Source organism: Gracilinanus agilis, chromosome 3, assembly GCF_016433145.1.
Source record: "Gracilinanus agilis isolate LMUSP501 chromosome 3, AgileGrace, whole genome shotgun sequence".
In the NCBI taxonomy this organism is placed as follows: Eukaryota; Metazoa; Chordata; class Mammalia; order Didelphimorphia; family Didelphidae; genus Gracilinanus; species Gracilinanus agilis.
In genome coordinates, this window is record NC_058132.1 from 87,478,931 (window position 1) to 87,491,812 (window position 12,882).

At 32.9% G+C, this 12,882-nt stretch overlaps 1 protein-coding gene across 1 annotated transcript; it reads left to right on the forward strand.

Annotated features, from left to right (window-relative positions):
* Nucleotides 1-11,239: 11,239 nt before the first annotated feature.
* Nucleotides 11,240-12,190, forward strand: LOC123238665 (olfactory receptor 52B4-like). The gene has a single exon (XM_044665871.1). The coding sequence runs from the start codon at nucleotides 11,240-11,242 to the stop codon at nucleotides 12,188-12,190; it is 951 nt and encodes a 316-aa protein (XP_044521806.1).
* Nucleotides 12,191-12,882: the final 692 nt, after the last annotated feature.

The window sequence follows — 12,882 nt, forward strand, 5'->3', positions numbered from 1 at the left end:
TGAGTTCATAGATGCTGGATCTGGCTTAGTCTACTGTTTTTCATGGTGCTCTGGGTCTGAGATCTAATTACAATGTCCTTTTAGGCATTGCTGTCACAGCCAGATATATTGTCTTGATCCTGTTTACCTCTTTCTCTCCTATTCTCTCTTTGTCATACTCCCAGACATAAGACTGAATTTTCTAGGGATTTATATTCAAGGGAAAATTAGTGCACAAATCCATAATTTCTCAAGTAATGTAAGAAATTTAGAATCACAAAATAAAAACTATTTCCTGGCATGAGTTTGAGTAGTACTAATGGTTTTTTAAAAGCTTATCTTTATGAAATTGAGCATAGAATACTGAAAAATAAATTATTTTCAGACATGAGTTCTAACATTGGTAGAGTTGTATAACCATTGGCAAGTTGTTTGTTTTTCCTGTGTCTTAGCCCCCTCATTTACTAAATGAGAATAATAAATTGGTGAGAGGAATTGTTTTGGATACACTATAATTGCAATTAAAAAAAGGAATAATATCTCTATCTGAGAAACTGTTCATAACCCCTCCCCCAACTTAATGGCTTTTCTTCTAATCTTGGCTACAATTGTTTTATTTGTACCAAAACTTTTCAATTCAATGTATTCAAAATTATCCATTTTACATCAGACATTGTTTTCTATCTCCTGCTTTTCACAAATTCTTCTCCTATCCATAAATCTGATAGTAATGTGTTCCCTATTCTAAGTTGCTTATGAATACCTCTCTTTTTGACCAGGTCATGCATCCATTTTGATCTTATCTTGGTAAATGGTATAAGATATTGGTCTATATCTAGTTTCTGCCAAACTGCTTTCCAGTTTTCAAAACAATTTTTTGCCAATTAGTGAATTTATATTCCAAAAACTTTGATCTTTACTTTTGTCAAATGGGAGGTTACTATAATCTTTTACAACTGTATATTAACTGTCTGTTTTATTCCATTTATTTTTCTATTTTGTAACAACAACCAGATTGTTTTGATCATTACTATTTCATAATTTAAATCAAAAAGTGATATTACTAAACTTCCCATGTTTTCATTAATTATTTTAACATTTTCATTTTTTTTCCTCAAATTTGAATTTTGATATTTTTTGGTTCAATAAAATATTTTAGGTAAATTAAATAGGATGGCATCAAATAAGGAGAATAGTTTGGGTAGAAATTTCATTTTAGTTATATTTTCTCTGCTCACTTGGGAACAATGAATATTTCTTCAAGTATTTAAATTTGACTTTATTTATATGAAAAATGTTTTGTAATTATGTTCATGCAGTTTCTGGATTTGTTTTGACAGATGTACTCCTAAGTATTTTTATTTATTTCTGGATAGTGTTAATGGGTTATCTTTTACCGTATCTTTTTGCAGAATGTTATTAGTGATATATAGAAATGTTGATACTTTATATGTGTTTATTATATATCCTGCTACTTTGTTAAAATTATCAATAGTTTTGACTAAATTTTTAAAAATATTTTATTTTTTTAGAAAAATTTTCTATGGTTACATGATTCTTGTTTTTATTTTCTCCTTCACTTCCCTTCGTCCCCCCTCCCCCATCCAACGTGCATTTCCACTGGTTTTAATATGTGTGATCAATCAGGACTTATTTACATATTATTGATAGTTGCATTGGTGTGGTCTTTTAGTGTCTACATCCCCAACCATGCCCGCATCAACCCATGTGTTCAAACGATTGTTTTTCTTCTGTGTTTCCACTCCTGCAGTTCTTCCTCTGAATGTGGGTAGCGTTCTTTTCCATCAATCCCTCAGAATTGTCCTGGGACATTGCATTGCTGCCAGTACAGAAGTCCATTACATTCGATTTTACCACAGTATATCAGTCTCTGTGTACAATGTTTTTCTGGCTCTGCTACTTTCACTCTGCATCAGTTCCTGGAGGTCTTTCCAGTTCACATGGAATTCCTCCAGTTTATTATTCCTTTGAGCACAATAGTATTCCATCATCAGCATATACCACAATTTGTTTAGCCACTCCTTAATTGAAAGGCATACCCGCATTTTCCAGTTTTTTGCCACCACAAAAATAGCAGCTATAAATATTTTTGTACAATTCTGTTCATCTATGATCTTTGGGTTATAAACCCAGCAATGCTATGGCTGGATCAAAGGGCATGCAGTCTTTTAGAGCTCTTTGGGCATAGTTTCAAATTGCCATCCAAAATGGTTGGATCAGTTCACAACTCCACCAGCAATGCATTAATGTCCCAATTTTGCCACAACCCCTCCAACATTTGTTACTCTCCCCTTCTATCATTTTAGTCAATCTGCTAGGTGTGAGGTGGTACTTAAGAGTTGTTTTGATTTGCATTTCTCTAATTATTAGAGATTTAGAACACTTTCTCATGTGCTTATTGATAGTTTTGATTTCTTTATCTGAAAATTGCCTATTCATGTCCCTTGCCCATTTATCAATTGGGCAATGGCTTGATTTTTTATACAATTGATGTAACTGAATCTTAACCGAACCTTAAAATTTTTCTCAGTATATCATATCTTCTATGAAAAGAGATAGTTTTATAACCTCTTTGACCATTATGATTTCTTTAATTTATTTTTCTTTAATTTCTATTGCTAAAATTTCTAATAGAATATTAAACAATATTGGTCATAATGGACATCCTTTTTGTTAAACTTTTAACTTTGCAGGGAAGGCTTCTAATTTATTTCTATTACAAATAATTTTTGCTGAGGATTTTAAGTATAAACTTCTTATTATTCTTTGGAAAAATCAGTTTCTGCCTATACTTTCCACTCTTTTTAATAGGAATAAATGTTATATTTTTTCAAAAGCTTTTTCAAAAGTATTCCATCACCAGCATATACCACAGTTTGTTCAGCCATTCCCCAATTGAAGGACATACCCTCCTTTTCCAATTGTTTGCCACCACAAAAAGCGCAGCTATAAATATTTTCGTACAAGTCTATTTATGATCTCTTTGGGGTACAAACCCAACAATGGTATGGCTGGATCATCTATTCATATAATTATGTGATTTTGTTACTTTTTTCTCGATATAATCACTGATGTTGTAATTTCTTTATGTAGTTTTCCTGTATGCCTGGTAAAAATCCTGTTTCATATTGTGTGAGGAGGGTTCTCCCCTTCTGTATTACATAGTTGGAGTGTATCTCTGTGAGTCTGTATAAGTTTGCATCACTTAGTATGGGTCATGGGACTCTGGCCTATGTACTTGATCCCAGATATGATTCTAAAACTTGAAGTGGATGTGAAAGGAGAGGTTAAAAAGACTTTAAGGAGGAAGTGTGGACTCTCTACCTCTTGTGACAGTGCTGAGGTGGCCAGGCTGAGACCACCCATGTGACTAGCTGGAATAGGCTTTTTCTCTCTTTCTCTATGCCTTTAACTATCCAAGTGATACTAATAAAACTTTATGAAAAATAGGGACCAGAGTCCTAGATTTATTTCTTAGAGTATAATATATAATTTTTTATATTTTTTGTAATCTCCTGGATAATATTTTATTTAGGATTTTTGCATCTATATTCATTAATGAAACTGGCCTATAATTTTTTTTTCTCTCTTTTTGTTCTTCCTAGTTTAGGCATCAGCACCATATTTGTTTCAGAAATGGAATTTGGCAAAACTCCTTCTTTACTAGTTGTTCTGAATATTTTATTTAATATTTGCATTAGATGATCTAAACTGTTTGATAAAATTCATTTGTAAATCTCTCTGGTCCTGAGGCATTTTTCATAGGAATTTCCTTTATAACCTAGCCAATTTCTTTTTCTAAAGTAGGCTTATTTCAATATTTTATTTCCACTTCTGTTAGTCTAGGTAATTTATATTCTTGTAAGTATTTTTTCATTTGTAAGTGTTTTTTCCAACTTTTATAGACAGTTTCTTAGATAGAAGTCTTAAACATGATATATAGGGGGCTCTATTGACATATCCCCCCCCAAAATGATCAGATGATATTAACAGATAGTTTTGGTACAAAGTAATTAAAGCTACATATAACTACATAAAAATATTTCATGTCAATATTGATTAGATAAATGCAAATCATAACCACTCGGTGATATCTTGTGCCTGTAAGACTGGCTAAAATGATAAAAGGGCAAAATGGAAAATATTAGAGGTCTTGTGGAAAGATGAGGATACTAATTATTTTTGGATCTGTGGACTGATGCCACCATTTTTGAGAGCTATTTAGAATTATGCTTCAAGAATTATAAAACTGTCTATACCCTTTGACTCATAAATATTATTAAGTTTATTTTCTTATGTGATCAAGAAAAAAGGAGAACAACTTATTATGTTCAATAATATTTATGGTTGCTTTCTTTGTGGTGGCAAAGGAATAGAAATTGTGAGAATCTCTAATTTGGGAAGAACTAAACATGTTGTGACACATGATTGTGAAGGAATTCTATTGCTGCAAAGAAATGATAAAGCGGTAATTTGGAAAAAAATATGGAAAGATCTACATGAAATTATGAAGAATGACATGACAAGAACCAAGAGAACATTATATACAGTTACAGAAAATATTGTTTGAATAATGACTTGTGTATGCCTATCTTTAGGGCAAGTACTAATAAATAGAAATACATTAAACGTAGTTTTATATTTACACATAAATTTTTGTCAAGTGATACTTTCTCTGAGGACAGGGAAGGAGTCAAGGAGGGTTTTAATGCGTTTTTTAAAAGTATTAAATGAATATTTTTTTAAAGAAAGGAATGTATAAAGTTTAGAGACTTCAAACCTTATTTATCCTCACTTAGGCCAGAAGATGTTTGCCACTGAGTGCATTTTGAATTCTTTATAACTTTGATGATTATGTCACTTTCATTTGCAGAAGACATCCAATTCAATTTTTACATTTTACCACTTGGGATATCTGTATTAAGCATATACTTTGATATTTCTAATATTATACCCATATTTAAAAAATCATGAAACTTTCTGTTGGATGACGAGGCTATTGTCAAAAGCTCCACCAGTATTACTGTATAACACTTAACTTGCTGCTAACTCTTTTTCCAAGGAAAAACAAAGACAAACAAACAAACAAACAAAAAACAGAATTCCCATCATCCTCAAAATACAAGCCTAAACTGGACAAGTTGTGGCATATGATTATGATGGGATATTACTATTCCAGAAGAAAGGACAAATGGATTATTTTTTCTAAAATGGGAAGACTTATATGAAATTAAGAAAAGCAAAATGAGCAGAACCAAGAGACCATTATATACATCAATTAAAAATATTTTTGAAGAATAATTTGTGTATATCCACCTCCAGAGAATGAACTGATAATAGAAACAAGCAAGACATACTTTTATATATATATATGCATATATATAAATGTATATATATATTTATTAAATGATACTTTCTCTAGTATGAGAAGGGGAGAGGAAATTTATGATAATTTTAGTGTAATAACCAAAAAAAATTAAATATCTCTTTTCAACCTGGAATTCAGATCACTCCCAAGATTCTTAATGCTGAGAGCTGAGTCAAATGGCTTGAAGTACCCCATAAGGCATCACTTATCTATATTTGATGTATATGAATAAAAAAAAGGAATAAGGTTTGAGAGAGACAGAAGCACGCAGAAAAAAAAATAACATAGAAATGGCTTGCCAGTGACAAAGAGACAAAAGAGAGACAAAATGAGAAATACGGGGATAGGGGTAGTCAGAAATCTAAATTTATCCTCCCTTTTGGGAAATAACTGAGGTTCTAAAAACATAACCCCTTGGGATTTGTATAGAGAGAATAAACAACCTTGCTGCTCTTTTCCTCTTTACTTAAGTGTCACCACAGTTATTGAGCACTTTTTGGCTGGTGTAGTCACCACCCAAAGCTCGTAAGGAAACCTCCTGAAACAGGTAATTTAGTGACTCATTTACCTTGGATGGGAGACAGGACATGAGAAGAGGACATAGTAGGGATGGATGAGAGAAGAGGTTTTTCAGAAATGAGTAGCAAGGTATAAATATCAGGCTAGATCAGGAAATTTGGGGAATCCAGACTTTTTTTCCCATTTGGGTTATATCTTTGTACATTTTAGAGCTGGAAGAGAAAATTGGGGGCCAGTGAATAGAATCCCCTATTTTTATGAATGAGAGAAATAAAATTGGGTTCCCATTGTAAAGTAGGTTAGTCAAGAAAGCAGGATTTCAACCCAGTTCTAGTCCTGATTCCAAATCTAGTGTTGTTTCTACTATACCATTATGTCTTTTGTGTTCATAATAAATAAAGGAAACAAGAGACCAATGCACAGCAGTCTCCCAGAAGAAACTAAATATTTGTTCCTCAAGGTCACCGTAAGATATCTGCTTCTCTCTGGAATGCAATCAGAGAGAAAGGCATCCTTCTTTGCACCTAGTCATGGGAGCTTTCACCATCCAAGGAAAGAGAAGAGATTTCTTTCTTAACATGAGATGTGAGGCTACACACAACTTTCTCCCTCAATTATTTTTTTCCAGGACCCCTTTTAAGTGATCACCATATTTCAACAATTTTGACTGAAAATCTCCTTTCCTGCCATCTGAGACTTTATAGGACACAGACTGCATCAAGTGTGTATATTATACCAGCTCCAGGTGCCTCCCTTAGAAAGTATTTGGCACAGAAAACAGAATGTTCTTTGAAACCTGCTTCTTCTTTATGCCAGTCAGACTTTCTCCAAGTGCCCACCTTTTGAAAAAAAAAAGAATATTCTTGGATTTTTCCAGGGTTATTTTCAGATGCATGTACCTAGCATGACTAGATAAGCTCCTAGTTTATAGTTTTTCTGCCTCCATTCTATTATTGTCTTGATCCAGGCAATTAAGAGGCACAATTGAAATTGGAAACAGAAAGATTTGAATTAGAATCCTGCCATAAACATTTCCTCTGGACCAATCATTTAATCTTTCTGAGCCTCACTGTCTTCATATATAAAGTAGTGATGATAAAAACACATCTCTCAGGTAAAGTTTTATGGATCAAATTATGTTACAAATGTAAAGAGTTTTGAAAGCCTTAAATATAAATATACAAATGCTAGCTTCTACTATTACTGCCAGAAATCTAGTAATTCCCCTTCCATAGACTCATATCCAATAATAAACTTGCAGATATAAAGTATTTTAAGGTTTAGAAACCACTTTCCTAAAATTGCTTCATTTTATCTTCACTCTGTTGCAGTTATTTTCACTATTTTACACTTGAAGAAAATGAAATGACTCTCCCATGGTCACAGCTAGAAAGTATATTAGGCTGAATTTGAATTCAAGACTTGCTGATTCTAGGACCAATAGTCCATTCACTGCCATCTAATTATCTCTCTCTATAGTATTCATAAAGATCTTAAAGATTTACAAAATATATTCTATATTTTATTCATTTGATCCTCTCAACCATTCTGGGAGATAACACCCTATTTTATATATCAGCAAACTGAGCCTGGGAGTTTACTGATCTCAGTTTTATGTGTAGTTGTATGTAACCTCAAAGTCTCATTATTCATCTCAGTTCCCACAACTAGTGTGAGATATTATTTAACTCACGTCTTCCTGCTTTCAAGTTCATTGCTCTACACATTGCCCTAACCTGCTGCCTATGTAGAGTCATAAAACATCAGACCTGTAAAGGAACTTAATAATCATCTACTCAAACCTCATTTTTAAAAATTGATGAGAAGTTTTTTGGTAGCCTCTCAGCCAGCTCTGGCTCTTGATTAGTCTAAATCTCCTTTATTTCCTACTTTCTCAATAATTCTATTTTTCTACATTTTTTTAGTCGTTATTCCATAAGATCCTGAGGCAGTGTGGTATGTTGGCAAGAATGAGGGATATGCCATTTATAGACCAGGTTTCTGGGGATTTTTAGAGCATTGATTTAGAACTCAAATTGGGAACGTAATGAAGGCAATTCTGACCCTGCAAACTGATTGTTAAATTTTTGTTGCAAGGATTTTATACCTCAGAAATCAGCAATGTATAAATCAAGGTTTTGATTATTGTTTGAATAGTCTAGAATTGTGAATGGGTTTGTAATGAAGATAAACTCACATGTATGCATAATCACATATGCATATGCACATATACATGGATTTATACATATATATGTGAATCGATATATGTGTGTATTGTGGATAACCTGGCTGTTATACATTTGCCAGTGTTCTTCTGTATTAATATAAACATTACTTGATCTCTGCAGGAATGTACTAGAATCTACACAGAACAAATGAAATCATCATCACCAAATTGCAGATTCAATGATTTAGTATAATAATAATAATAATAATAATAATAATAATAATAATGGTGATGTTGATGATGCACCATTTTAGTTTTTCAGTGTGCTTTATATTCATAATTTCATTTGTGCATACCAACAATTTTGACTATAAGATACCTCACAAGGCCTGGCATTTACTGCCCAATTGTACTTGGGCAAATTTCTCAGCCTCTAAGTCTGGGAATGTGGGGGATCAAATCCTCCATTCATAAATGAAAAGGTTAGGATATAATAATACTAATAGTAAAATAATAAATAGCTTACATTCATGTAGCTTTAAGATTTGCAAGGTGCTTTACACAGATGGTCTCATTTGATCCTCCCAACATTTCAGTGAAATCTTTGCTGCTTAGATGTGGAATATGAGTTCCGTCGAGGTTAAATGATTTTCCCAGGATTAATGAGAAAAGGATATAAATTTTTGAGTCTATCAGTCATTCAGCACATAATGATTAAATATCTTATATATCCTGGGTACTATACTAAGTATTAAGGATTAAAAGTTAAAAGTATTTTTTTCTTCCAGAGCAGGTTTAAGATTTATATCTTAACATGTTCACATCATAACCTATGTATTATATAAATGTTTATATACACACAATGCATTTGTATGTAATATGCATTGCATATACATATATGTGTCTGTATATGATAACTCCAAAGTAGGATTAAGGCAATTATGTTTGGGAAGGCACTACTAATTGGGGAAAGTGGGACCAGAAGAGGCTAATTTTGATTTTATAATTCTGTGTACTTAAACAGTTTGTCTAACTGTTCTGGATCTCATTTCCCTCATGAATCAAATGAGATTATACATATAAGACTGATCCCAGGACAAAAATTTTGTTTTTAAAATTTTGAATGAAAATCTTTTTCTTCCTTTAACTTATAAAATAGTTGTCCTATCAACTGGGGTTACACAGAATAAGTCTAGTTTCTCCATCACCTAAAACTCCGTAGAATTTATGAAGATGCTTCTCATGTCTCCTATAAAACCTGCTCTCATTTAAGCTAAAAACCCTCAGATGTCCAGAAAATACATTTAATGTGGTATCACCAAACTATAATTCTAGTAGTTTTCCTCTGATTCATCTTTTCAATAGCCATTATAGATCATGACATTTAAAATGTAGACAGAAACAAAAGATACAAATTTTAGATGTAAAACTGGAGAGAGTAGAAGACCTTAACCATCTTTCTTCCTCAAAACACTCAGCCTCTATTAATGGAGCCTCAAAACATAATTCATCATATTCATCTGTGTGGGAGACAAACAGATGAATGTGAAGATGTTTTTAATTCAGATTTAGTCTTCTTATATCATAATGTAAGATTCTGAAATGTTTACCTCTTTGCTATGCACAAAGTAAATTTTGTCATTACTGAGAATGTATTTCCATGGAGATTCCTTCTATGGTCGTAAGGGCTTTACACACAAAATAGTAGAGATTGAGCAACACCATGTAACTGTAATTTTGTACAATGCTAACATACCATTGAAGAAAAATTTCCCAATTTCTCTGTGATGCTTCCATCTTTCAATAGTTAACAAACAAATTAATCAACGACCACTTATTATGTGTGTACTATGTGCTTGATTATGCTCAAAGCTAGAGTTAGAATTAAAATTTGAAAAGTGTCTATATTTGAGGAACTTAACGTTTAATCCAGGAGCTATCATGTCCATTAATGAGTATATAAAGGAAACATACCAAAAAGATATAAGATAATGTGAAAGCCAAGAAATTTCTCTACAAGAAGCTGGTACTTGACCTGATTATTGAAAGCATCTAGGAATTCCAGGACATAGAAGTTCAAATGCTTAGCATCCTACAGGTATGGTGTGGGTCTGGGAAGCCTATATAAAGACTTGGAGATCCTATTATTTATATATTCAGTATGGCAAGGAGACCAAATGATTAGAGTATATATGAAGGAATTACTCTTAAAAATAGACTAGAGACATATGGTGAAGTGACATTTTATCCTAGAGACAAAATGAAGACATTGAAATTTCCTGAGCAGAGAAGTTCTACATTTTATCAATTGTCTAAATGATGGTCTAGAAAAATAAGTAGATTCTGAGAAACCAGGTAGAGATATAAGTCAGAGTCCTGTCAATAGGTAATAGCACCGTTCAAATTCATGTAACCAGAATAATTCATTTTACCTCTTAGGATCATCTCTTTATCTTGTGTGGTGATGAACTCTTCCCTTATACATCTGAGAGGTAAATTTTTCCACCTTTACAGTAATTTTCTTATATCAGTTTTTATTTACAAATCATGCACCTATTTTGATTTTATCTGGAGATACTGTATGATTGTTGGTTTAGGCCTAGTTTCTGCTAAAGTTTTTTCCCAGTAGTTTTTGTCAAACACTTATGTTTTGCCCTGAAAGTTTGAATTTCAGGGTTGCTCAAACACTAGATTACTACAGTCATTACTCTTATGTATCTTGTGCTTCGTCTATTTCATTGGTCATGAGTTGATCTAATTATTATTCAAGTCCATATTGCTATGATTAAAGTATAAAACTGAACATGAGAGAAATCATCAATATCAATACATAACATATGAAGATGAATTGATACAGCATATAAATCCATGAATAAATATAATCTATACTGAGAAAAGATATGTTTAATTTGAATAATAATATGAGACTTTAATGTTTCTCTCTCAGAGGAAAACAAACCTAATAGAAAGATAAAGAAAAGGAAGCAATAGAATATTAAAAATTTGAAGTATTTTTATCTGAAAGAATTATGGGTTTTTTTGAGTGTCAATATAATCAAATGATAAGTTTACAATTTAGAATTTATGTCTGGTTAATGAAAGTAGAATATATATGTGTAAAAAATCAGATATATTAGACCCATCCTTTAATTTGAGATATTATTATCTTGACAGGGTGACCTGCCATGAACATGGCCATCGCTAACATTACTGTCGTAAGTCACACATATTTCTACCTTCTGGGCATTCCTGGCCTGGAGGACCAGCACATCTGGATCTCAATCCCATTTGTTGCCTTCTATATTATTGCACTCCTTGGTAACATCCTCCTCATCTTCGTTGTTGTCACAGATCACAGCCTTCATGAACCCATGTATATTTTCCTATGCATGTTGGCTGCAATTGACCTTGTGCTTTCCACCACTACAATTCCAAAAGCCATAACTATTTTTTGGTTTAATTCAGGAGGTATATCCCTGAATGGGTGTACTACTCAGTTATTCTTCATCCATGCCACTTTCGTTGCTGAATCAGGAATTCTTCTGGTAATGGCATTTGACCGCTACATTGCAATTTGTTACCCACTGAGATACACAATGATCCTTAACACTTCAGTGATTATAAAACTTGGTATTGCTGTCTATATGAGAGGTGCTGTTACCATATTTCCATTAATATTCCTTGTGAAGAGGTTAACTTTCTGCAAAAACAACCTTCTCCCACACACATATTGTGAACACATTGGTTTGGCCAAGTATGCTTGTGCCAGTATTCGAGTGAATATCTGGTATGGTATATTTGTCCTTTTGATAACTGTGGTACTAGACATTTTTCTCATTGTAGCATCCTACTCTATGATTCTCCATGCTATTTTTCGCATGCCCTCTCAGGATGCTCGTCACAAAGCACTCCAGACTTGTGGTTCCCACATCTGTGTCATCTTACTCTTTTACATCCCAGGAATCTTCACATTTTTGGTCCAAAGATTTGGCAAACAGATCCCACCTCATATCCATATCATAATTGCTAATATCTGCATGCTGGCTCCTCCCTTAATGAACCCCATCATATATGGGATCAAGACCAAACAGATAAAGAACAGTATATATAATTTGTTGTTTCAGAGACAAAAATGAATTTAGTAGTGACAACTAAGTGGATCTTTTCTTGAAGGCATTATCCAGGAATGACAATGGTTTTGGACAAAGGGAGTATATAAAAGACCATATATGAAAATGGAGAAAATGTTGGGTCATAATTGTTTGTTGAAAAATATATGAGATTTAGAGTCTGGTGAGCTAGGTATGAATTTTGCCTCTTCTTTTGTGTATACTTGGGGACATGTGTCTTAACTTCTTTGTATTTGAGTATCCTCATGAGTTCAAATGTGACCAGTCAAATTCATGGACTGTCTTAATTTTCCTACATTTATTGAAAGTCTACCATTCTTTTCACTGTTTTATCAATTTTTGAACATCCTCAATTCCTTTTTCTCTCTTCCCTCATATAGTTATCCATTTACCATATCTTGTCTCATGTTGAGAATACATATACTTCTTACCACCACCTCACTGTATCCTCTCTTCATGAATCCCCTCAAAGTCCATCTTCCACGTGTATCCCTTCCTCTAATGTACCCCTATAGTGCTACTGAACTGTCTTTTATTTAAATATTTTAAATTAATATATTTTATTCTCATTTTATTTCTCCTCTATATGTATTAATGGATTTTTGTTGGTTTCCCCTTAGAATGCAAGGTCCTTGAGAGGAGAGAGTGTTTTATTTCTTTCTAATTGTCTTCCCAGAGAATAATACCTGGAACCTCAT

What these genes read in the sequence shown, in the direction of transcription:
- LOC123238665 (XM_044665871.1), top strand. Translation starts at nt 11,240, where the DNA reads ATGAACATGGCCATCGCTAACATTACTGTCGTAAGTCACACATATTTC.